General features: G+C 64.3%; 3 protein-coding genes across 3 annotated transcripts in view; 2 read left to right on the top strand and 1 right to left on the bottom strand.

Moving 5' to 3' along the window:
* Positions 1 to 13397, top strand: part of NOS1AP (nitric oxide synthase 1 adaptor protein) — a 72857-nt gene extending 59460 nt beyond the window's left edge. Inside the window, exons 5-9 of the mRNA XM_023744999.1 lie at positions 2052 to 2193; positions 6416 to 6582; positions 7028 to 7195; positions 11702 to 11867; positions 12875 to 13397. Coding sequence (XP_023600767.1) covers positions 2052 to 2193; positions 6416 to 6582; positions 7028 to 7195; positions 11702 to 11867; positions 12875 to 13236 — 1005 coding nt within the window. The 3' untranslated portion in view covers positions 13237 to 13397. The remainder of the gene's footprint in view (positions 1 to 2051; positions 2194 to 6415; positions 6583 to 7027; positions 7196 to 11701; positions 11868 to 12874) is intronic.
* Positions 13398 to 16388: 2991 nt separating this feature from the next.
* On the bottom strand, positions 16389 to 18338 carry SPATA46 (spermatogenesis associated 46). The gene is made up of 3 exons (XM_006103783.3): positions 18236 to 18338; positions 17677 to 17781; positions 16389 to 17227 (listed from the first exon to the last, which is right to left on the bottom strand). Exons 1-3 carry the CDS (start codon positions 18336 to 18338, stop codon positions 16728 to 16730), a joined length of 708 nt encoding a protein of 235 aa, XP_006103845.2. The 3' UTR covers positions 16389 to 16727.
* Positions 18339 to 21774: 3436 nt separating this feature from the next.
* On the top strand, positions 21775 to 23664 carry CUNH1orf226 (chromosome unknown C1orf226 homolog). Its single transcript, XM_023745000.1, has 2 exons — positions 21775 to 22445; positions 22674 to 23664. Exons 1-2 carry the CDS (start codon positions 21898 to 21900, stop codon positions 23122 to 23124), a joined length of 999 nt encoding a protein of 332 aa, XP_023600768.1. The 5' UTR covers positions 21775 to 21897; the 3' UTR covers positions 23125 to 23664.
* Positions 23665 to 24487: the final 823 nt, after the last annotated feature.

The raw sequence follows: 24487 nt of genomic DNA, 5'->3' as shown, positions 1-24487 counted from the left end.
TGCGTCCTGTCGACTTCTGGGCTGGACGGAGGGGTGGCCGGGGGCTTTGTCAACATGAGTCAGTCGGTGGTTTAAAGAAACTCGTTTGTGTGTCCCGAGGGCAAGTGGTACAAGGTCAGTCTCCAAAGTGACCAGCCTCCACGCTCCCTGAGCTCCGGCTTCTCCACGGCCGCTGGGAGCCGCCCTGCAGTCTGCGCGCCCCTCCTGCTCTGAAGACGCCCTAGCGGCCGCAGCAGCCTGGCCCACAGCTGGGAGCCCGCAGCTGCTCTGGGTCGCTAAGAGGTAGTGGGTTTTGGACAGAAGACTTGATCCATGGCCACGTGCTTTCCGGGCTTATGTAAAGCCAACCTGGATTTGTACAGAAATGATGCTTTCAGAGAACATCCAGTCAATGCCAGACCACGGCCAGACCTGGCGCTGGAAAAGGCTGCCTGTCCCACTCGCGTTGGCTCTGCATCGTGCTGGCTGCCTGGCACCAGGCCTGGCCCGCGAGGTGAGCACTGCGGTGTGGCCAGGGGATGGAGGCGCTCCTGGAGGCCTCCCTCTGTTGGGGCCCGAGGCTTACTCACTGCTCAGGCCCGGGCGGCAGGCGGCCAGTGGCCCGGGACACCGCCCCGTCCGCGGCAGGTGGGCCCTCCTGGCCACCTTCAGGTATCTTCCCCCCAAAAGGCTCTGACACAGACTCCTGCGCCATTTCTGAGACTGGCTCGCTCTGGCCTCCGGAGCCACCTGGCCTGGAAGCAGCCGGGCAGCCTCGGGTCACACCCAGAGCGCGGCCTGGAGTGCTGCTCCGCGCGGATCCCGGTGCAGAGCGTCCTGCACACAACGCCAGAGAGCAGAGCAGAAGCCAGGGTGTGAGAAGCACAGGGTTCACGGTCACCCCACGGGGCGGGGCTCCCGGCCCCTCCCAGCCTGAGCACTGCTTCAGCTGTCACTCTCCAGCTGTCACTCATCAGCTGTCACTCATCAGCTGTCACTCTCCAGCTGTCACTCATCGGCTGTCACTCTTCGGCTGTCACTCATCAGCTGTCACTCTTCGGCTGTCACTCATCGGCTGTCACTCTTCGGCTGTCACTCATCAGCTGTCACTCATCAGCTGTCACTCTTTGGCTGTCACTCATCAGCTGTCACTCATGGGCAGTCACTCATTGGCTGGTGAGGGGACTGTGGTGTTGCCACAGGGGTTGAAGGTGGGGTCACCGGGTGGTCACAGCTGACCCGAAGCTAGATCACCCCAAGTGCAAGTAGTCTGAGACTCAGGTGTAGAGTGACAGCCACAATTGAGGTAAAGGAACGGCAGTCCAAGGTGGTGCGTGTTGGGGGCGGGGTCAGAGAAGCGTGTGCTGAGCCCCTGCCTGAGCCCGGACTCCCCTCTGTCTCTGAGAGGCAGAGAGCAGACTCCCCTGTTACAGTGCGGGATCCGCCTTCCCCACGCCTGTGTGCATCCCCCCAGCTTGGCACCGGCTCCTCTGAGTCCCTCCTCTCCTGGCCATCCCTGGTCCCACCTCTTCAGGTTCCAGGAAGAGATTCAATAGCAAAACAAAGGAGAAGGCGGTACCAGGTACGCCGGGCGCAGGCTCCCCAAAGCTGAGCGCTGCCTGTGTGCCCCCGGGCCTTGGGGTCTGGGGCTCCGGCTTCCGCTGCTTCTCAGCTCCCTGGCACCGCAGCCTGGCGTGCAGGGCTCCGGGCCCCACGTCTCCAGCAGAGAGCGTGGTCAGCAAAGGGTTCCCGAGAGTGTGGACCAACCCTTCTGCTACCTTGGAGGAGGCGTTGGTGTTGGCCGAGTCGGAGTGGGGTGTTTGCTCTGTCCCTTCCGCTGGCCGACGGTGCCGGGACTGAGGTGGCCTGTGTGCTGTCTGGAGTGTCCCAGGAAGGGACGGCCGCGCTTCCCTGTGGGAGTGTGCACGTCCGAGCACCTTAGGTTTCATCTCTCTCCTTGGCTGGCCCAGCTGCTGGCCACCTGTCCCTTGGACGTCCTGCTCCTACCCCGACCCCTGTGTCCTCGCTGAGGGTCGCTGCATCCTTTGCCCACGTCTCCTCTCTCCCCGCAGAGCCAAGCCATGCGGATCGTCCGGACCGTGGGGCAGGCCTTCGAGGTGTGCCACAAGCTGAGCCTGCAGCACACGCAGCAGAGCGCGGACGGCCAGGAGGACGGGGACAGCGAGTGGCACAGCCACAGCTCCGGGGACCCAGGTAGGCCGTCGCCACCGGGATTGGCAGGCAGGCAGACATAGGCAGCCCCGCCGTCTCGGACCTAAAATGCTTACTTCCCCTACTTCTCTCTAGATTCCAAATGTTCCTTAAGGAGCGTGTACTCTCGTAGCAGACAGTTGATGTGTTTAAACTGTCAAACAAGGAAGCCTTTAAGCACGACATCAGGAACCACATTTTATTTTATTTTTTTTAAATATATTTTATTGATTTTTTACAGAGAGGAAGGGAGACGGATAGAGAGTTAGAAACATCGATGAGAGGGAAACATCGATCAGCTGCCTCCTGCACACCCCCTACTGGGTATATGCCCCAACCAAGGTACATGCACTTGGCCGGAATCGAACCTGGGACCTTTGAGTCCACAGGCCGATGCTCTATCCACTGAGCCAAACCAGTCAGGCAGGAACCACATTTTAAAGGCAGGGCTGCTGCTGCCAAATCTGACTCCCAAGACCATTCTGTTCCCATCGGAGGGTAGAGCTGACCGCCGCCACGGGGCTTCTGCTCCTCTTTCTGAATTCCATCGTCCTGGGAACCCTCAGCGCGGACATTTTCCTGATAGCTTCCATTTTTTATCTGGAAGATAAACTGAAACAATTAGAAATAATAACTCCTCTTTGGTGGTAATTTCCTCAAATCACAGGACTATACATGAGACTCAGCTAATGGCATTTTCTGAATTCCACTGCCCCTGTGGAGAATGTCACTGACTTTCTACGTGTAGACATTTCCTGTCCATTTTAGGAAAACCCGTCAGGCCCAGTGCGGTTCCTTCAAAGTTTAGGATGAGAAGCAAAGCGCTGAGTGGGGCTCTCCCAGGAGGCCAGGCCGGGGTCAGGCGGGTCGGCGGTGCTCCCTGCATGTCACATGGGCTTCTGTGAGGACAGGAAGTGGCAGGGCCCTCCTGTCCCTGTGCAGATGTAGGTGTGGCCTGTGGGGCGATGTGAGTTGTAGCATCAGGCGACACACACAGGTTCATGTCAAGGGGGGCAGGTGCTGCGGTGTGGAGAGCCCGCGTGTGCAGGAGGGCTGGAGACTGGGCGGAGCTGCAGTTCGAGGCCAAAGGTGTTCTCCCTCCTCTTCTCGGGAGGTGGGCTTTGTTCCCCTGAGACCTCCACCTGATTGGGTGAGACCCACCCACCCCAAATGGGGTAACCGGCGTGACTCTCCGTCCGCTGACTTACACGTTAACCTCTCCTGAGAAACACCTTCTCAGCAACATCGGATAATGCTGGTTCAAACGCCACGTTGGCACGCGTCGCTAACCGTCACACGAGTGACACGCCGATGGTGTGGGGGTGCGGGGCTGGCAGCCCACGGGGGCAGCTGAGCCTGGGCTCTGGCACTTCTCAGTGGGCGATCACGTCAACTTCCCTAGTCTCTCTGGATCTTTCTTTCCTCGTCTGCCAGGGGTTGTGAGACGATGCGTGTAAGTCAGCATCGTGCCAGCGAATAGCAGTGCAAACACGCACCAGCTGTTGGCGGCTTCCCCGTTCTGAGTGTGACCTACAGGACCGGCTCTGCAGGAGGGCGCCCCTGGCCCGGGGCCGGCTGTGCAGTGCTTAACGGGGTGCCTCTAGGCAGGGCCCCGGCCAGGAGCGGGCCTACTTCGAGTGTAGTGTTGGGGATACTGCCGGTCTGGGCGGCACGTTTCCTTGGCGAGGAAGGCTGCCTCTGCCTCCTGGTCACACATTTTGCGGCCGCACTCGCCTTGTTCCTGCCCACAGCCGTCTGGGGACACTCTCCTCTCTGTAAGCGCCTTCCCGGCGCATTGCCGACTGCGCCGGGTCCTCCGTGCTGTGGGCGCCCGACATGCCAGCTGGCCTGTTGGCGGAATGAGCGGGCTCGTTTTTGTAAAGAATCTCCCCCCCACGTCAGGAGCTTCCCAGTCGGGGGTCCCTGCCTGCAGAGGAGGAGCCGCGGTGGGAGCGGGCAGTGCGCCCCGCTGTCCGGGCCTGTCGGCGGTCCCTCTGGGCCTCCGCAGGGCTTGGGGATGTGTCCTCGGTCACTGTGTGTCCTCTCCTCCCCATCCTGCCCCCCGTCCCGACCCGGGGCCGATTACCTTTTGTCTGTCTTGGCAGCAGCTGCCCGGGCCAATCCCGGGGCTGGGGGCCAGGGGCCGCTCTGCCCCTCGGGTTTCCTTGACTCCCAAGAGGGTTTCCTGGGAGAGGCCCCGTTCCCGGGGAGGCAGCCCGCCTCCCAGCAGCAGCCAGCCCCCCTGGGGAAGAAGAGAGCTTCCGGGAGATACCCTCCCCATCTCGATGGCTATTTATTGTACCTGTTACCTCTGCTGGACCTGGGCATCCTGCTCACCTGTGCCCCCTGTCACCTGTGCCCCCCAGACCTGTTCCTCTCCCCTCACACCTGTTGTTCTTCTCACACACCTGTTCCTCTCCCCTCACACCTGTTGTTCTTCTCACACACCTGTTCCTCTCCCCTCACACCTGTTGTTCTTCTCACACACCTGTTCCTCTCCCCTCACACCTGTTGTTCTTCTCACACACCTGTTCCTCTCCCCTCACACCTGTTGTTCTTCTCACACACCTGTTTCTCTCCCCACACACCTGTTCCTCTCCCCACACACCTGTTTGTCCCCCCACACCTGTGCCCCATATCTGTTCCTCTCTCCTCACACCTATTTCTCTACCCCACACTCCTGTTCCTCTTCCCCACACAGCTGCTCCTTCCCCCACACACACTCCTGTTTCTCTTCCCCACACAGCTGCTCCTTTCCCCCACACACACACCTGTTCCTCTCCTCCACACACACACCTGTGCCTCTCCTCACACACCTGTGCCCCCACACTTGTCCCTTCCTCCCACACCTGTGCCTCCCCCTCCACCTGCTCTCCCACACCTGCGCCCCACCTCATCAGACCACCACTGCCTGATCATTGGTTTCTCCTTATTCCAGTTCCTTCCTTCATTGGACAGATGTTTGTCCAGTCCCCCCGACGAGCCAGGCTCGATTCTGGGACACTGTAAGCGAGACAATGGGCCCTGTTGGCGAGGAACTCACAGTCAGAGTTGGGTGGGGACACAAACCAGTGACCGATCAACTCGATCATTTTGGTTTGTGTAGACAAGCAGGTGAGGTGGGCCAGGGCAGGTGGACTCCGGGCGGGAGGCAGGCGGTGCCTGGAGCCAGACGGGCGGCTGTGAGCCCCAGCCTTAGCAGCTGTGTGCCTCGGTTTCTTTATCTGTCAAATGGGGGTAGTGACAGTGTTTGCCTCTTAGGTTGGTTATGAGGGTAAATAAGGTAATACATGTCAAACCCTTAAACTTAGTACATAGAACATAGTACGTGCCATTTTAGCAGTAATATTGCAATTTTGAGGCAAAAAGTAGCCATTTCAAGCGCTTTTGGACTGAGCTGATCACCTCTTGTTTGTGCGATGTGAAAGAATGGCGTCTCTTGGTATTGCTGCCTGCTTCAGTCCTTCACCAAGACCCCACCGTGCTGGGCCCCTCCCCACAGGCCGTTTGCAGTCCTGTGTGCCATGCCACCCCAGCCCCTTCCCCCCCTCACCACCTGAGCCTCTGGCTCTCCCTGCAGGGCTGCTGCCCTCTGCCCTCTACCCTCTGCCCCGCCCACGCCTCCTCTTCGTCTCACGAGTGACACAGCCTCCTGCGGGCTCTGGCTTGTGTCTGCTGCTCCGTCCGGTGCAGTGAGAGCTCGGACTTCGCTTCCTCGTCTCGGTCCCGTAGGCTCTGTCAGATCCATCCAGGCTGCTTCCTAAGTCCTGCCTGATGGTGACTGAACGCGGCCTGCCTCAGGTCTCTCCTGCCCTTCGGGGCCTCTGCCCTGGGGCAAGGTCAGCGCAGGCTCTGGGGGCCGGCCTTGAGCCTCCCTGTCCTATTCCGCAGTCACGCAGCCCTGCCATCCAACTGGGCCTGACAGCCCCGGCGAGGCTGGGAGGCCCACGCCCTGAGCGGATGCCCCCCTGAGCTGGAATGAGGTTGAGAGGACTCACCCCTCTCCCAGGGTCCCCACACCCTGTCAACAGAGACATCCCGTCCAGGACGGAGGAAATGCCGCCTTTGTTCCTAGACTTTAAAAATAGACTCTGTCTCACTGGGTTGGGAGCGGATGGACTTGCCTGGAAACAGGTGAGGATGTTGGGCAGCTATGGTGTTTCCTGGCGTGACACCGCGACACTGCTGTGTCCCATCCCTTCCCGCCTTCCCTGTTGCCCTGCAGGCCGCCAGCTCCCTGGAGCCGAGAGGGCCTCGCCAGCTACTGCGGAGGAGACGGACATCGACGCCGTGGAGGTCCCCCTCCCGGGCAGCGACGGCCTTGACTTCAGCCGCGGGGTGACCGACCTGGATGCCGTGAGGAAGGATGGCGCCTCCCACACAGACTCCAAGGTAGGCAGAGGTGCCCGCTCAGGGCAGGGTGACAGGGTCCCCGGGCTCCTACATACCCAGTCCTCCCTGAGACACAGCCAGCCGGTCGGTGTCACCCGCCCTCAGCCAGCTCGTCAGGGGCAGAGCCTGCGCCGTCTGGAGGGCCCTCTGTGCCCGTCCTCTGCCTGCCTTCCTGGCACCCTTGCCCTGTGAGTGGAGTGGCCTCCGTCGGGTGCCCCTCGCCTGCCTGAGGGCCAGCAGCAGGGGTCGGGGGCAGCCGCTCCTGCAGCGACATCTCTGCTCAGGGCTGTCTTAGTGGAAGTGGCCACCTGCCAGGGGCGGCAGGAAGGGACAGGAAGTGCTTTCCACGGACAGGGAGGACCCCGCAGGTGCCCCCGCATAGCACAGAGAGGGAGGCCCCATGAAGCCCTGCCCAGGTCACGCTCAGTCTCCTCTGCTCCTGCAGGTGCCGCCGCAGGAACCCGTGCCCACAGCCTCGCCCCAGATGCCGCTGCCCCCGCCCTGTGCACAGGCCCCGGGCGTGGGCACGCCGCTGTCCTCGCAGCACCAGCTGCAGCTCCTGCACCAGCTCCTCCAGCAGCAGCAGCAGCAGACGCAAGTGGCCGTGGCCCAGGTCCTGCTCAGCCTCCTCCCCGCCGCCCGGCTCCGCACGCACAGGCTGGATGTGCCCCCCCACGAGGGCCCAGGGCAGGTTTAAAGTCAGAGCCTGTGGATCGCTCGGCCGGACCCATGCTTTTGGGCTGGGGGCGGGCAGGGGGGTAGGGCCGCAGGGGGCAGGGGGTTTCTGCGTGTCCCGCTGAGCTGGGGCTTGGCTGCTTGGCTGGGATGCATGGGGGGGGGGGGGGGAGTTGAGGTGACTGGGGAGGCCGGTGCTCCAGCCCCTCCGCTCCGCCTTGCTCATTGCTGGGGCTGGGAGGTGGCTTTGCAGTCAGGCCGTGACCCTGAGGCCCCCTTCCAGGAGCTTAGTGTGAATTTGTGCCAGACGCCTTGGCAGAGACCTCCCCCTGCGTCCAGCGCTTGTCCACGCGGTCCCCATGCCTCCGTCAGCGCCCCAGGTGTCCCAGTGGGTCTGGCACCCAATGGGCCTGGAGGTCATGCTGGTGGGAGCTCAGCTGTAGTGTCAGTCACAGCGAGAGGAGCTGGCTGAGGTCTGCAAGCAGAGTTGGAGCCTGGAGGCTTGTCGGGGCCACTGGCTTGCAGAGGAGGGGAGCGAGTCCCCGTCGCTTCCTGCTTCCTCTGCTGAGGGAGGCCTCCGGCGTCCACATGGCCCTGGGCGGCCAGGAGCGGTGGGACGAGACCATTCGTCCCTTTAAGGCCGACTGACTCCGAGGTTGAGCCCTGCAGTCAGGAGGGCGGAGGTGGTGGGAGCGTCCTGGGGCTGGAGGTGGGCTTGCTGTGTGCTGAGGGGCACGTGTGAGCCCACGGCCCGGCGGGCGCATCCCCCAGACGGCGTGCAGGAGGCACCGGCAGCCTGGCCACACCAGGCAGCCTCAGCTCGGGCCTGAGAGGACCTGTGACACAGGCCCCGGGCGCCTTTGGCAGCCAGGCTTTGAGACGGGCATCAGTGGGCATGGCTCCCACGTGGTGCAACCTGAAACGCCCACAGGAAGGAAGAGGCTGCTGCCCAGGCTCGGGGTTGTGGGTGCGCAGAGCAGGGCCACGCGTGCAGCCAGGGAACACACTGCGCGCTGTCGGCGACAGAAGCCTTCGCTGGGAGCGCCGCGTGCTGACGGCAGCACAAAGCCTGGCTCGGGCCACCCGCCACTCGCCCTTCCCGGAAGTCCCGGCGAACACGGATCATTCAGCGTATCAGTTGCCAAGTAATTATTATTTATCCAAGAGTGGGCGTGGGCACGTTCCCGTCATGTCCTCAGAGATGCGCCCGAATCCGCAGTCACTGCTGAGGCCGACGAGGAGCCATTTCAAACGCACCATCTCCACAGCCGTGTGCACAGTGTCCGTGGGCACAGCCCGCGGCCTGTGGCTTCCCACGGCTCACCGCCACCAGGACGCACCCCGCGTGCCAGCGAGGCCTCACCGCTGTCCTCTCCTCCGACGCTGGGCCGGGCCCACCTTCCGCTGCAGGTCTCCGCCCCTTTCCTCACCTGGGAGAGCATCTCCAGGGCTCTGCCCGGGCCCGGCTTTGGGTAAAGCTATGGTGTAAGGCACGTGGGTTAACAGACGGGCCTCCTGGCGTCTCCCACGCCTTCAAGCAGATGGACCCGCTGCGCGGGGTCTGCGCCGGCAGCCCGCTCGGCCGACACTGCTGCCACCACGCTGGGGTCTTGTCATTGAGCGCCAGCGGTCCCAGGGCCGAGGAGGGTGTGCCGTGGCCGCCCACTTCAGATGGGCACATCCGGGCCTCCACGAGACCCTGAAGAGCCTGCGATAAAGACAGTTTCTTGCAAGCACGTGCCCCCCACTAGGGGGGGCCCCTTGTTGCTATTTACACCCCCACCCACTTACCATCAAGGCGAGCCCAGCTCTGCTCTTGTCATTGGCAAGACTCAGTCTCAGACCTCAGCCTCCGCCACTCCTGAATTCGCTCCGTGCTGGTTCAGACGGCCCCTGGCCTTGAGGCACTGGGCAAAGGGGGCGTGCCCTGTCACCTTGCCAGGTTAGACCTCCGTCCCTCATGGACACAAGCCCCTCTGCCCACCTTCCCCACCCAGCATGAGGCTCGCCTGGCTGCCCTAGCTCCTGCTTCTCAATGTACCAGTCAGGCAAGGCTGTGAACCGGGGGTCGGGGGTTGGGGGGACACCTGCATGGCCATGGGCTGGGCCCACCTGCTCCCGGGTGCTCTGGCCTGGCTGCCTGGCTGCAGTGGCGTCAGCCGCCTCCTTCCCGGTGGCTGGCTCCTGGTGAACTCATGAGGAGAAGGTTATTCTACTCAGTGTTGCTGCCTAAGACCCGCCCCCACCCACACCCTGCGCTTGATGGAACCAGTGTGGTCCCGAGGCTCCGAGATGGCCTGCGCTGTAGTGAGTTAGAGAAATGGCGCTCAACCACTCTGCACCGGCCTGTAGTAGCGTCTGTGCGTGGCTGCTCCCGTCCCAGCGCCCGTGCCCGGGCCCCTTGCATGCTGAGACCCGGCCTCTGCCTGTGTGTCTGGGGTGGGGGCCAACAGCCATTCCCAGGCCTGTGCTCCCCGACTCCAGCCTGGCCCTGCCCCCACTTCTGACGGAGGAGCTGGAGTCCAGGCAAGTGGGCAGTGGTCTGGCGCTGGGCGGGCTGAGGGTGGGAGCCAGTTTCGGGAGCAGCACAGAGGGAGGCCGAGCCCAGAGCTGGGCTGCATCAGGGACCTGCCCGGTGGTCTGTGCCAGAACCATTGTCACCGGAGGCCCACGGCCCGGCCAGGAGACACACATGTTTGTGCCAGGGCTCAGCATTCTGAAAGGAAAGGGCTGGACGCAAGTGCAGGGCGGGGCGTGGGGACCGGGCTCACGCTCCCTGGGTGCTTCACGGCCCATCGGCCCACCGGGGTGAGAGCGTGGGCCACGGCGGTGGCGGCTGGAGCCTGTCCCCGTGTGCTGGCGGGCAGCGGCTCCGCACTGGTTCCAGACGGGCAGCCTCTCGTTCGTGCCCCAGGCTGGGGACACCTGGGTGTCCCCGTGTTTGCAGAGCGCCGTGCTCGCTCCACCTCACGCAGCTGTGCCCCGCCGGAGCTTGGCCACCTGCAGAGGAAGCTGCTTTTTTCCCCCCCGTGCCCGGGCACTGGCCACATCCACCTGGGGGTGGGGTCATAGGCCTTCTGAGCCGCTAGGCCGCCCTGGGCGGTGAGATGGAGACAGTGAGGTGCAGGGAGAAGTGAGTCGCCTACGGGAGCAGAGGGAGCAGCGGGCCGCTGCTGGCAGGCTCTCCGGCTGGGATGTTCAGGTGCAGGAGCCCCCAGGTGCGGGCTCAGTGTGCAGAATCATCTGCTCTGTGCGCTGAAAGTTGAGTCTCACGCTTCTGTTTTGTCCTGAAGAACCTAGAAACTCTGTCTGCTCAGCAGGCTCTTCTCAGCGACACGCTGGGCAGTAAGCCACTTGCAGGTGGAGGCCTCCTGTCCCTCCCACAGCCCTGTCCTGTTCCTCAGGACCAGCAGGTTTGGGGACTCGGGCGAAATATCTCTGTGCCTCGGTTTGCAAGGGAGATAAAGCCTCACAGGCCCTGCCCAGCGTCTGCCCTGACCTCGGTTCACGGGTGTCAGCTGAGGCCTTGGGGACGGCAGATTTCCTTCAGAGGCCCCAGGCCTCCCCGCTTCCCCCGGCCTCTCCTGGGAGCCATGAAGGGAAATTGGCTGCTGATCTCCTAAGGGGCCCCCCTTAGAAGAAAGGTCAACCGCAAGGTCATGGCTAAAATCTGCAAGGGGGGGGCGCCCCCCCCCTCAGGGGGGGTCTGCGTGCTGCCCTGGGGACAGGCTGTGGCTGCTGGGCCCTCTTTCAAATTGGCTGATGGGGTTGGGGGCGGGCGAGGGGCAGGGGGGGGCTGCCGTTTTTACTCTTGGAGAAACGTGGGTTTTTCTGGCTTAAACTTCTCTTCAGAAATGCAGAGCCTTCCCGCCAGCTCCTCCAATGCCTTCCCACTGCCCTCCCGCCCCCGCCCCCGCCCCCCCCCCCCCAGTGTGGGTCTTTCTCTGCACCTTGCCCATGGCTGCCACGCTCACGTCACCCCCACAGCGACCCCTTAATGCCCTTCTAGGCACAAGGTCACCTGTGTGAGCATCTTCCTGCCTGGGGCTCCATTTCCTCGGGGTCCTTCTGCTCAGTGTGTCCCACCGCGAGCTCTCCGGGAGCCGCCCGGGACACGCAGGCAGCGGGCCCAGTCCGGGGGCCATAGACATAGGAAGGGATGGACGGTCAGGGGACGGGGCTGACACCACAGATGTGAAGACAGACTTGGTGGGGGCCACCTCACAGTTTTGAAAGGGCTGCAGGGGCGTCAGGTTCTCAGTGTTTGGGGGTGACTGCTGTGAGCTGCTTCTTGGAAACACCAGGATGACAAGCCCAGGTGCCGCTTCGTCTGGGGTTGAATGTGGGGTCATGTCTGGTCCCTGCGAGCGCCCCGGGTTGGCATTCACGTCTGTCTTCTCCGCCTCTCTCTTCTCCACCCCCTCGTCTCTGCTTCCTGCGTCAGGTTCACTTGCTGAAGGACCAGCTGGCTGCGGAGGCGGCGGCGAGGCTGGAGGCGCAGGCCCGCGTGCACCAGCTCCTGCTGCAGAACAGGGACGCCCTGCAGCACGTGTCCCTGCTGGTCAGGCAGGTGCAGGAGCTGGAGCTGAAGCTGTCGGGACGGAGCACCAGTAAGTCAGGGCCCGTCTGCCGGCCCCTGGCTGCCCCGGGGGGGCGGGGGCGCCACAAGTTCTTCCCCAGAAGCTCTTGGCGGGCCGACCTGCTTGGCATTCCAGCCGAAACCCAAGGTCCACCCGGGGGACCTGCACGCCAGGGCCCGACGGGTCTCGGCTGCTCCCAGCCCAGGGCCCAGCTGCCCGTCACCGTCACCAGCCGGGTCCCCAGCCTCCCTGGGCCCTCGGCTCGCCACCCAGGCTTCCCCCTGACACACCACGACACACGCTCGTGGCCAGGCCTGGCGGGCGTGGCTCGCTGTCTACCTGGGCTTTCCCTCGCGAGCACAGAGAGCAGGACGGCTCTCCCGCAGGAGGTGGAGGCGCTGCTGTCGGTGCTGTGCTGCTGGATGGCGGTGCCTGGCGCCTGGCCTCTGTGCCCAGCTGTCTCCTGGCCAGACCGGGAGGTGCAGCTCCACGCTGCCCTTGAGCCTCTGGGGCTGACCGTGTCCAACTCAGAGATGAGGAGGTGCTCTGGCAGGTTGAGGACGAGAGGCGTGGAGCCAGGGTCAAACCGGGTCTAATTACAAAACTAGTGCTTTTCCTGTGGCCCCAGTAGCTCCCCTGACGATCGCCTGGCTTCTCTAAAACATGCCTTCCCAGGCGCCTGAGATGGGGCCGCAGGGGCTGCAGGGCGGGCTCTGCTTGTACAGCCCAGAGCCCTGGACGGGCACCCCTGCCCGTCCCCGCCTGGAAGCCAAAAGATTTTATTTTTGTCCCTTGAGCCCCCCCTCCCCCCACGGTGGTTAGTCTGATCCCAGGCCACCCCGAGGGTCACCACGTCCTGCTGCCAGACTCCGCCTGGACCTCATTCCCCACAAACCCCACTCGTCCGGGGTCCTGCCCACCCCCCGCCACCTACCCCCACCTGCACCCATCCCAGGGCTCCCCCCCTGCAGCCTGGCATTGGCTGTGGGGTGCGACAGGCTGAGGACCGTGCCCTGACCCTCACCCTCTGTCCGCAGTGGGGTCCCAGGACAGCCTGCTGGAGATCACCTTCCGCCCCGGAGCCCTGCCCGTGCTCTGCGACCCCACAACCCCCACTCCGGAGGACCTGCCTTCGCCACCCCTAGGCGCCGGCCCGGCCCTGCCTGCAGGCAGCCCCTTAGGTAGGCGTGACTGCTTGGTGAAGCTGGAGTGCTTCCGGCTCCCCGGGGCGCGGGGCCCTCCGCTGGGCGGCCTGGAGCTGCTCCGCTTCCGGGAGTCGGGCATCGCCTCTGAGTACGAGTCCACCACGGACGAGAGCGAGGAGGAGCCACCGCGCCTGCTGCACGTGCGGCAGCGCCGGGAGCCGGGCGACAGCCTGGAGGACACGGTCGCTGTGTAGAGAGGCGGTGGGCCCGGGGCCATAGCCGGGTGTGTTCTGTTTCGGAGCATTGGGCTTTGCTCCAGAGGGTGAAGTGGAAGCCATCGGAGTCCCCGAGGGGATCGGCTACTCTCCCAGGTGGCCTTGCAGAGTCGTGGCTTTGGGACGGTCCCCGAGGGCCCGCTGGCTCCTCGCCGTGTCTGGAAGGCCCGAGCCACGAGCTGCCCTCCACGTGGTCCGACGGGAGGGAGGCGCGCACCCCAGGGCCGTGTGTCTGGGCGCCAGGGCTGCCGCTGCCTCCCCCGCCTCCAGGAGCAGGTCCCCTGAGGTGGTGGTGGCTGAGCTTGGGAGTGACAGACAGGAGAGTCAGGGGACCTGCTCCCGGACGTTCTCTGCACCAGCGTGAGTGTTTCCCGGGAGACAGCGTGGCCTTGGTCAGGCCCTGCTGTGGGGGCGGGGACCGCCTCTGCTGCCACATCACCCTTCTCCCGCCCACGCCCCCCGCGAGTGAGCCGTCCACCTGAGGTAGAGGCTGTCCCCTGTCCTCTGTGTCCCCCAATGAACCCTCGCCCCACCCCTCTGCTGGTCCCTCCACTGGGCTGTGGTGGTCGGTTCTTACTGCAAAATACCCACCGAAGGCTGGTAGCTGACCTGCTATGTCCAGGGTTCAGAATCACTGCCACTTATCAAGACCCCAGCCACGGCCCTGCCTAGGCCCCGTGGGCTGGGCCTCGAGCGCACCTGGGCAGTCCTCTCACCTGAGCCACCTGGGCCTCGCCCACGCGAGACTGCTGGCGGCCGGGCAGTGGGACGGGCTCCTGTGCTGCCCGAGGGTCGGTCAGTCAGAGGGGGTCCTGAACCCTGACATGTTGGAGACGGCCGGACCATCCAGGCGAGATGCAGCTGTCAGCCTGTGGGGCACCACATGTCAGCAGGACGTGTGTGTGTGTGTGTGTGTGTGTGCCTGTGCGGTGTGCACATGTGGGAGGGAAGGGGCGCGTGTCGGCGCGTGAGAGTGACGGACAGGAAAGGACAGATGTCCAGCGTGTGCACCGGTCGAGAGGGTGGCCTGTGTTTGCTTCCTCTTCCAGTTCACCACTGGAGGTGGGGGCGGACCTCGAGGGAGGGAGGGAGCAGGGATATGAGACCTGGCACCCGAGGGAGGACATGGGCCACGGGGGCTCCGGGAGCAGGTCGCCTTCGGTCCCAGAGCTGAGCTCCGGGCAGGTCTGGCTCTGAGGCCAGGGGCGGGGTGACGAGGTGGCCGTTGGACGTGATGGGTGAGGAGGGGACAGTCTGTAAGCGGGCCCTGAGGAGCCGTGGAGGGGACAGCATTGGGGACACGGCTCCCTGGCTGCTGCTGGACACCCCCCCCCACCCCTGGGACCCGAGGCCACCGCCCCGACCTTCCCTGGACGAGGAGGCAGCACCGGGTGGAGCTGGGACTTGGGCGATTGAGGGCCGGCTCTGTCCTCCTCCCGCCCTGCCTCTTGCTCTGAGCCCAGCCTGCTCTCCATCCTGCTCTGCCCCGCGTGGAGGACGAGTGGACACGGGCGCAGGCCTTGGGGTCCAGCCCACGAGGCCTGCAGTGCGGACAGACGGACAGCACCTCCTCGCGGGGCCCCGCACAGCCCTCGCCGCCTGCTTCTCTCCGCTGCTCCTGTGCGGGGGTTCTCTTGCCCACTCCACCTGGCTCCTGCCCCCCACGGCTGTGTGGGTGACTGGGCCCGTGCTCCAGACGCTTCTTCGTGTAAGTGCACTTACTCCGGGGCCGCCTTGCGCCTGCCGGCTCCGCTAATAAACCTTCTTCTTTCTCAACGCTCTCCTGTCGTCCTCTGGCTCTGCTCCCCCTGCCCTGGCCCTGACGCTCCCTGGCTGAGGTTCGAGGGAGAATTCACGTGGCTCGCGGTTGTGTGGACACGGACTGACCCGCATGCTCGCGCAGGGACAGCTTTGCTTCCCCGGGGGACCCGTGTCCCTGCCGGGCACGTCTGTCAGCGAGCGAGGGGTGTTGGCAGGTGGTGGGTGGAGCCGTGCCCACAGGTGTCTCACCTTTTCTGCCTCAGCGTGGCGTGGAGGCAGCAGCTGGTTTGAGTGCTTGGGGAAGCATGGCGTCAGCTGTTTGGGGGTAAAGCTAAGACCACCAGGCGCCAGGAGCCCGCGGGTCCCTGACTAGATGTCTCGTGTGGGGTCGGGCGGATTCGGAGTGGGTGCATCTTAGAGAGTCTGCTCCAGGGCACGCAGGCTGCCCAGCCGAGGGCTGTGGAGGGCGGGCGGGAAGGGACAGCGGCGGGCGAGTCAGCAGCCCGAAAAGTCAGACCTTGGTCGGCACTTCCAGCCGCTTGGAAGGCAGAGGCTGGTTGGGGGGACGTTGTGGGGCCCAGGCCTGCAGGGAAGTCAGGGGCTCAGGGCGGCTGGGTGGCCTGTGACGTGGGGATCAAGCGCGATGTGAGGAATGGGGAGGCTTCGTTCTGGGACGCCCTGCAGAGCGGAGCAGAGCAGCCGGTGGGACTTGCTGGGCACACTTCCCGCATCCCGGGTCCCAGGGAGGCCACACAGTGCGACAGCAGCGAGCGCCTGTCCTTAGGCAAAACCCTAGACTTGGCACCTGCTGGACAGTGGGTGGAGGTGCCATGCCCTGGGCTTCCTTCTTTTACCACAAACTCTGCCTGTGACTAGGGCGCGGGGGGCGGGGGGGTGGGGGCGTGATCTGGGCTGGCAGAGGACACTGAGAGGGGTGGCAGCCATCTCTCTCCCGGCTCCCACAGACCTGGGTGAGGCCCGGAGCAGCCTCCCTGCCCCGCCCCGCCCCCTCCACACCCTCCCTCCAGGGCCTGTTGAGGGGGTCACGGGCGAGCAGCGAGGGCTCAGGGGACTTTTCCATCCTGGGCACCGGAGGGCAGAGTGAGCACAGAGCCACTCGTCTGCCCCCAGGGGACCAGGTCCAGGGCAAGGTCAGGGCTGCCTGGGACCACCAGCCCCAGAGTGGACAGGCCAGGGCCCGGCTGGCGCTGCAGGTCAAAGTGACGTCAGGCCGCTGGTTGGATGGGGGGAGGGTGGGCAGAGGAGCAGGCATGGGTGTGGGCTGGGACTGGGGGTGCGGGCCCAGCTTTGCAGGAGGGAACCACGATGGTGACAGCAGGAGCGTGGTCAGCTTCCGGGGGCCTCCCGAGGACCTGCAGGGAGGCAGCACTGGGGTGGGTCTCACCCTCAGGCAGCCTCACCGACACCGAGGCCCTTCCCTGAAAAGTCCCCAGGGGCTGGCAGCACGGGTCTGGGCACCTCACTGAGAACTGCCATCTTAGCGGCTCTCCCCGAACCTTTGGTGGTGTCGAGATGGGGTGCGGGCCTAGGGTTGCTAGGCAACTGGTCGCCAAAGGGGATGGAACATGGATGGGACTGGACGGACAGCGGGCGGTGCCGGTGACGGAGACTACAGGGAGCTGTGCTAACGGGTTTATTGGCCTCTCCCTGGAGAGCAATGAGGCTCTGCTGCCGACCGAGCCGCCCGGCTACTTGCGGGCCTGGCCGCCGCCCAAAGGCAGCCTGTCTGCGGGCCGGGCCCAGAGCGCCTTGAGCTTGCGGTAGAAGACGCGGCAGCTGAAGCCCTCCCTGAAGCCGCACTTGATGTGGCTCTTGAGGGAGCACAGGGTGGGGTACATGCGGCAGCAGGCCGCGCACTTGAAGCCGGTCTGCTGGGCCGGGAGCCCCCGGGAGGCCCTCAGGATGTCCTGGGAGCTGATGTGGTCGGCATCCCCATGCCGGGCCTTGGCCTCGCGGGGTCCGGGGTTCTCGGGGGAGGAAGAGGACGAGCACAGGCTGTCGGCCGTGTCCTCCAGGAGGCAGCTGTCGCCCCGGCCCTCGTCCCGCGGCAGCTCGGGGAAGCCGTGGGCCTCCCGGGGGCTCTCCTTGTCCACGCACACGAAGTAGCTGTAAGGGGAGAACCACGGCCGGTAGATGGTGCAGCTCCGCCTCGGCTGCTCCCCATTCTGGGGGTCCCCCAGCATGCAGTCTGCAAAGGAAAGGGCCGGGTCTGAGCCTGGGCACGGGCGGAGGCGTGGGCAGCAGCAGACGGACGGGGGCCTCCCCATCTCCTGCTGGGAAGGGCGGTGTGATCGGTGGGTGGAGGCCCCCATCACTGCCCTGGCAGCTCCCAGGTGCTCCTCTAGGGACAGGCAGATGGACAGCGCAGCAGCCAGCCCTGGACCTCCAAAGGCCCTTGTCTGCCACCAGGATGTGACCATCGCTCCCACCGCGGGTCCCTGCCACAGCCCAGCAGGCAGCCCTGGGAAGTTGGAGAGGAGAGGCCGGAGGCCTGCACAGCCTGGGTCTCTGGGAGGGAAGACCAGAGAGGAGGCTGCATGGGGAAGGCAGCACCTGACACCGGTCCCAGGGGCAGCCCCGGACCTTCTCCCACACCTGTGCCAGGGGGCTCACCTGGCGCCCGTCCCAGGGGCTCACCTGGTGAGAGCACCACCCCTTGCCGCAGAGCGCTGCTCGGGTGCTGGGGCAGCGGGGCCTGCGCTGGGCTGGGTGCCTCCGTGGGGAACGTGGTCTTGGCAATGTCTGGGGGCAGAGGAGATGCTCTTGGAGCTGAGCGAGGGTGGGAGTCCTCCTCCTGGACCCACCAAGACATACCGCCAGGCCCCCCTCGGTGCGTCGGCACCAAGCGGCAGTGAAACTGGCCTCCTCTCCTGCCCCCTCGAGGGTCTGGCCACGGGCCGTGTGGCTGTGCCGTGGCCCCTCCTGAGGACAGGAGGAGAAGGCTTCTCCTATGGAAACATCTCCCCCCACAGCAGAGGGTGCAGGGATCCGCTGCCATCACCTGGGCGCGCTGGGGCTTGGATCAGAAGCTCCCAGGACAGTGGCCCCGCTCGGTCTAGCCAGGTGTGTCGGTGCCTGAGCTGGGCCGCAGGTGTGGGGAGCGTGCCCCTGTGCAGGTCCTGTAGCACGACCTGGTAGGACCTCCCACTGAAGGCCTCAAACCCTGCATTTCTGTGGCCATCCTGGCAGGACCCACCTGGCAAGCTGGGGCCCCGTGGGGACATGAGGTCAGGAAAGGTGCTCAGGGCCGAGGAGGAGACCCGGGGCCCCGAGATGCTGAGGAGTGAGAAGCTCTCCATACTCGGACTGTTGCCGGGCACGCGGTCACACGCCTGCCCCAGGGGCTCCGGGGTTGTCCGGGCGACAAGCATTCTGAGCACAGGTGACCTCACAAGCAGGCCCCAGCATTCCACCTCGGCCGGCTCACCCGCAGGGTCTGTGGCAAGAAAGACCAGCCTTTGTAGAGACGTGCCACCTGTGGCTCCTCGCAGCCGCCTTGATGGAGGGTCCCGGCGCGAGGGGCACGCTGGCCACTCGGCTCCTTCATTACGTTGGTGTCACTGTCGCCCAGCTCTGGGAACCGCTGTCCTCTGAGATCCTCCCTGCTCTTCTCCATCACCTGCTCGACCTCAGCCTGACCTCTGCCAGTGGTGTTCTGTCATTTTAGTTTCTGAGTTTTTTCCCCAGTTTGGGTACATTTTTTCCATGTTCTTTGGAAATAATTCCAAACTTATAAAAAGTTGCAAAAATAAAATTAGTACAAAGAACATGCATAGGCCCTGTCCCCAGATTCTCCTAACGCTACCGTTTCCGCCTGTTCTATGGGCCCCTCCCGCCCTCTGTGTGCAGAGCTCGCTCTTTCCTGAGCTGCTGGAAGGCCGCTCGCCCACACAAAGCCGCTTTGTGCTCTAATACTTCAGTGCCGTCTCCTAGGGGAGCGGGGGTGGTTAAGTGGCAGTGCCGTCTGCTTCAGCAAACGGCCGGCTTACTCCACACTGCTCATTGCGAGCAGCCTGGCCCGCGGGGGCTGTGGAGGGTGAGGGGACAGGGCCTCTTGCAGGTCAGCTGGAGGCACCCCTTTCTAGACAGTTGTGAAGGGTGGCAACTCGGTGCGTAGCCCCTGGTGCGTACCGCGCTTTAGATCTCAAATGGGACACGTTTGTGCCCAGGAAGCGCCCCGCTCTGGGAGCAGCAGGGAGTGCGGGCGTGCCCGGGCCTCTGTGGCTGCCGAGCTGCCGTCCTGTCTGTGATCGTGCTCGGGACCGACCGTCTGCAGGACGGTGCGCTTCTATGAGCCTCACCAGGGCCTGGGAACCGGTGGGCTGGGAGCTGGTGCCGGCACCTTGGCTGTGGCACCTGGGCCAGCCTGTCATCCCACTCCACCCTCAGCCCCATGTGGCACCTGCCCTGGCTCCCTGGCCCCTGTGTTAATTCACACAGTTGGCACAGACGACCCTCCTGGTCTGGAATCTAACGATTTGCGTGTGGAAAAGAGACGGCCCGGTAATGAGTGTTGCGCACGTGGCCATAGGACGTGCGGTTGATCGGCCGCCGTGGCTGGGAGCTCAGGCACTGGGGGTGAAGCAGCTGTGGGGCGGGCCCAGCGCCTGCTGCTCGGGTGGTTGAACGCGGCTGTTTTGTTTAGTTGTTGAAAAGCTGATGGGGAGCTGGCCCCAAGGTCTGTGATAGCTGCGGGGCCTCTGTCTCCTTCCTCTGCCTGGGGGTGGCCCCGCTGGAGGCCCAGGCAGGAGGGGCACGCGCCTGTGGTCCGTCTGCATAAACTGTCTCTCTCTTGTTTGCTCCCCACCTGCTTTCTGAGCCCTTTCTCGGTCGCACAGGTAAGAGACCGTCTTTCTTATGAATCACTGTCCCCAGATGTCATGTGCATGTTGGAGTGTTGGGAGGGCCACGGGGTCCCCTTGCCACCGTTTTCTGAACCACCAGCCTCTGCGAGGGTGGGGCGGAGTGGGGTCATCCGTGAGCCGGAGGGGGGGCCGTGCTGGCCCCTCGCAGGTGTGGGTGGGGAGCCCCAGCCAGCATCTCCCGAGGGACCCCAGGGCCCTGCAGACATCCCCGGAGGAGCAGGCTGTGTGCTTGGAAAAGGCTGGGGAACAGATTCTGAACGTTTCTCAGCCCACGTATCATGTGAAAACTCCATTGGGTGACACCAACTTACTAAATGCCGGCTGTGCACAGGGCCTGTGCCGGGCGTCACAGAAATAAAAACCACACAAGGAGCCCGTCCCCTTGAGGAGGCAGCCTTTCGTCTTGGAGACACGGTCAGCAGGCAGGCTCAGGGGCTGTCCCGAGGGCCTGAGGGGCTCTCAGCTCCTTGAGAGCTCGTAGCACATTCTGAGGAGCGAGGGAGAGTACAGTAGGCCAGCGGCGCCTGGGCCAGGTTACTTCATGTTCGTTAGAAAGTGTTTTTGAAAGAGTAGCAACAGGGGCCCACAGTCGGCAGAGCGCTGCCGTGCTTTCAGCCATGCTGGCTGCTCGGCACCGTAAGCCAGCGGGCGGCCCGGGGCCAGAGGGCTCGCCCTCCCACACCTCCTGATTTGGTGGAAACCGTCAAATGCCTTAGTCTCCCAGGCCTTCGCTGCTGGTTTGCAGATTTCATGATTACAGAAAATGCACGAAATGTGGGACATGATAGCAAATGACGCAGGAAAAAAACAAGCCACCCTCCTCAGGGGGTCTGGAGGTGGAGGCCCTGTTTGGGCTGAGCTGGGAGCTCCTGCCAGGGGGTCTCCACCCCACGCTCCCAGGGACGCCCTCATTGAGTCCCCACAAGTCCCCACAGGGGTGCTTTTCCTGCACAGCGGTCAGGGGACATTTCAGAGGTCAAGACTGCGGTCCATCGTGGAGGGAGGTCTCCACACCTCTTCCCACAGGCGCCTCCTGCCGCCCAAAGACCTTTAAAATGCGGCTTCCCAGGTCACTGGTCAGGAGGGATTGCTCGCTCAGAGTGCTCCCGGCAGGACCCAGCAGCGCAGGCGGGGGAGCGCTCAGCCAGAAGTCCAGCAGAGAAAAGTGCGCCCTCACCTCAGCTCCTCTGAGGACGGCCCGGCAAGGACAGGCGGGTCGCAGAGGTGCTGACCCGCCAGGAGCCTGGGCCAACCAGACCTCTCCTCCCCAGATTGAAGAAACCCATGTCTGGCCGCCGGCGGTGTGAGCTGGGTTTGCAGGGGCGAGGATGCTGAGGGAGTGTGGACAGCATGGCATGGAGTTCTAGCCACTCTCATTACAAACCTTGAGCTACACGCTTGGCTTCCACACTTTTCCATCTGCAAAATGGGGTCAGAATTAAACTCAAAATATTTATTGAGCACCTACTGTGTGTAAGACCCAGGCCCGCTGTTGAAGATACAGAGATGAATGAGACGTGGCCCCTGCCCTCTGAGTGGACTGTGCTAGCCAGAGAGGCCCCGAGGGAGGACGGGCACCAGGCAGGCTTAGGAGCTGCAAGCATCGAATGGGAAAATGGAGCTCTGGTTCCACCTCGGTTGACAGGGCCCAGGCGCCTCGGCAGACAGCTCCTTCCTGTCCGCTCGCCGGCTCTCCGGGGGATGCGTGAGGACAAAGTGAGCTGGGGTCGTCCTCTCCCACTTCGGGAAGCCTCTGCGGGGCTGGCCCACTGTCCCAGGTTCCACCCCGGGGGGTGCGGTCAGCGCCGACTTCCCTGGGGACACTGCTATGCACGAGGCTCCCTGGGGAAGCGCCCACACCTGCCGCCTGCCCGTGCCGTCCAGGCCCGAGGCGCAGCTCACACGTACTCTCAGCAACGAAAAAGCGCCCTTTCTGTGGCCTCATCCTGTTTCCTCACTCCCAGGGGCTCGTGGCCCCGGCGAGGGGACAGCCATGAGTCTGGGAGGCAGCTTAAAGGGGTGGGTTAGCCTTTTCCCGCTCCAGCCGTCACCGCTCACCTGGGCGGGGAGACCAGACTTTCCAGTCCCATGTCCCTTCCAGGACCCGGACGGGGAGGTCCAGGGTCTTGCTGGCTGTCTTGGATGTCCCTACCTCCTTACACAGCCCTGGGTGTGGTGCGGGGCGGGACAGCCGACGGCGGGGGGCACGCCTCCGCTCACTCGCCGCCTCTGTCTGTTCCTAGTGGGGCCACAGCATGTTGAGAATCTGAACACGTCCCTCCCCACCGAAAGCCGCAGGCCGGCCACTCTGGGCCCCAGGCATCCCGGTCGGGGCCCCCTGGGGCCCGTGGAGCCGGGCGGGCCGGGCCTCTGGGTGGGCAGCAGCCAGCACCTCCGGAACCTGGGCAAAGCCATGGGCGCCAAGGTGAACGACTTCCTGCGGAGGAGGGAGCCCTGGGGCCTGGGCAGCGTGGGCGCCATGGAGGTCAACAGGACGGCCGAGGCCCAGCTGGCCGGCGCGCCCGGCGGGGAGGACGACGGGTGAGTGCCTCCCTCCCACCCCAGGGTCCTCACTGCACCACTCTGACCTCTGACCTCTGAGCGAGGCTGTCACAGCCCGAAGCCACTGTGCTGAGCCGCTGAGCTCCATGTTGCAACGGGATGGAGAGCGGGCGTGGTCCGGGCACGGGGGCTGCAGGGGGCAGGGGGGGGTGAGCACACAGCTGGGCAAGGGCTCGTCGGGCAGGTGTGTCACTGTCTCCCCTACAGGCCTGCCCTGCCAGAAGCCGTCCCTCTGCTGGACCCGCCGCCACCCACAACCCGGAAGCGAACGCCCCGGGCACTGAAGACCACACAGGACATGCTGATCTCGGCCCAGCCCGTGCTGAGCAGCCTGGAGTGCTCCCCGCCCCCTGCCCAGCCCGGCCCAGCAGGGGCTCCACCGCCAGAGGCCACTGTGGACGTGGCCCTGCCCAACGGCGAGGCGTCCCTGTCGGTGCCTGACTTGATCCACCCGGACGGCTCGGGCGAGCCCAGGCTAAAGGGTGCCCAGTGCAGGAGGGTCTCCCCGCCCGACCCCACCGAGAGCAGCGGACTCCAGCCCAGCCTCAGCCCTGGCCACCCGGCTGAGCTGCCACAGGACAGCAGTCCCTGCCCCGGGGCGCGGACCTGCAGCCTGGACAGTGAGGGGCCGCACCCTGACCTGCTGTCCTTTGAGTAGAGCCCCTGCACTCTCCTCCACCCTCACCCCCAGCTCCACGCACCCCCACCCTCAGCCCCCACAGCCCCAGCAGAGCCCCACATCCTAGGAAAAGGGCGGAGATGGGCTGGCCCTGACCTCATTCCTGTGGGCGCCCTGCTGCTGGCTGAGCCAGTGGACACAGCCGCTGGCCCCGGGGGCAGGACTGGGGGCGTTCTCCCTGTCTATGCCACACACACCTAGACCCCCACGCTCCACTCTCCTGCCTCGGGGTTGGGGCTGGTCAGGAGTCAGGCTGGGTCAGGAATGATGGGCTTGGCTTGATGATGGGCCGAGACCCGGAGAGCCGGCCTCTGACCGCAGCTCTGCCAGGTCGCCCCTGTCCCAAGTCAGTGCAGGCCCCTGCTGTCCCGTCTCGGGGGAGGAAGGTTGCAGAGCTGTCCTGGGAATTTTCTAGAGATTTTATATTTATACTAGAGGCCCGGTGCACAAATTCGTGCACGGTGGGGTCCCTCTGCCTGGCCAGCAATCGGGCTGATCGGGCCGTCTCGCCCAGTCCAGAATGGGGCGGCCGGCCAGGGGGAGAGGCCACGGGAGGTTGGCTGTGGGGCGCACTGACCACCAGGGGGCAGCTCCTGCATTGAGCATCTGCCCCCTGGTGGTCAGTACATGTCACAGCTACTGGCCGGTCATCCGGTTGTCAGGTCGTAATGGTCACTTAGGCTTTTATATATATAAATTTTTAATAATTTTCTGGTAGAGGACGATGATAATAAAATGATCTGTTTGGTTTTGCTGGTTTGGTCTTTCCTCCCGGCGGGCAGGGAGCAGTTGGTTTTCTGAATCTGATGTGTCACCACAAGCGTGGGATCTGTGCGCCTGAGCAGGGGCACGAGGGGACCAAAGCCGGAGGCGGCGGCCGTGAGACCGCCAGCCTGGGGCCCGGAGAGGGTGTCCCCTAACTGGTCGCTGAGTACGTGTCCCTCTCCCTGTCCTGTTTCAGGGCATCAACGTGATGTGCAGGTAAGACCGGGGAGGAGGCAGGAGGCAGGGAGGGGAGTGGCGGCCGGTCGCCCGGCTGGTGATTCTCTTTAAATTGAACGTATTGGGTGACATTGGTGAGTGACAAGCTTTAGGAGCGAGGTCATAATGTGACACCTGTTGACCGTGTGCTCCACCCACAGTCTAGTCTCCGTCACCGTGCACTTGACCCTCCAGGACTTGACCCCGAGTCGCCGCTTGCAGTTTCATGTCCCACGTGTGAGTGAGGTCGCTCGGTTTTCGTGCTTTTCCGTCTGACCTCACTTAGCGTGACGTTCTCGAGCTCCATCCACGCCGTCACAAATGACAGCCTCCCCCCTTTCTCGTGGCCGGGCAGGCCCTG

Source organism: Myotis lucifugus, unplaced genomic scaffold (assembly GCF_000147115.1).
Source record: "Myotis lucifugus unplaced genomic scaffold, Myoluc2.0 scaffold_507, whole genome shotgun sequence".
NCBI lineage: Eukaryota > Metazoa > Chordata > Mammalia > Chiroptera > Vespertilionidae > Myotis > Myotis lucifugus.
The sequence above is the reverse complement of the archived record's forward strand: the minus strand, read 5'-3'. Positions and strand labels throughout refer to the sequence as shown.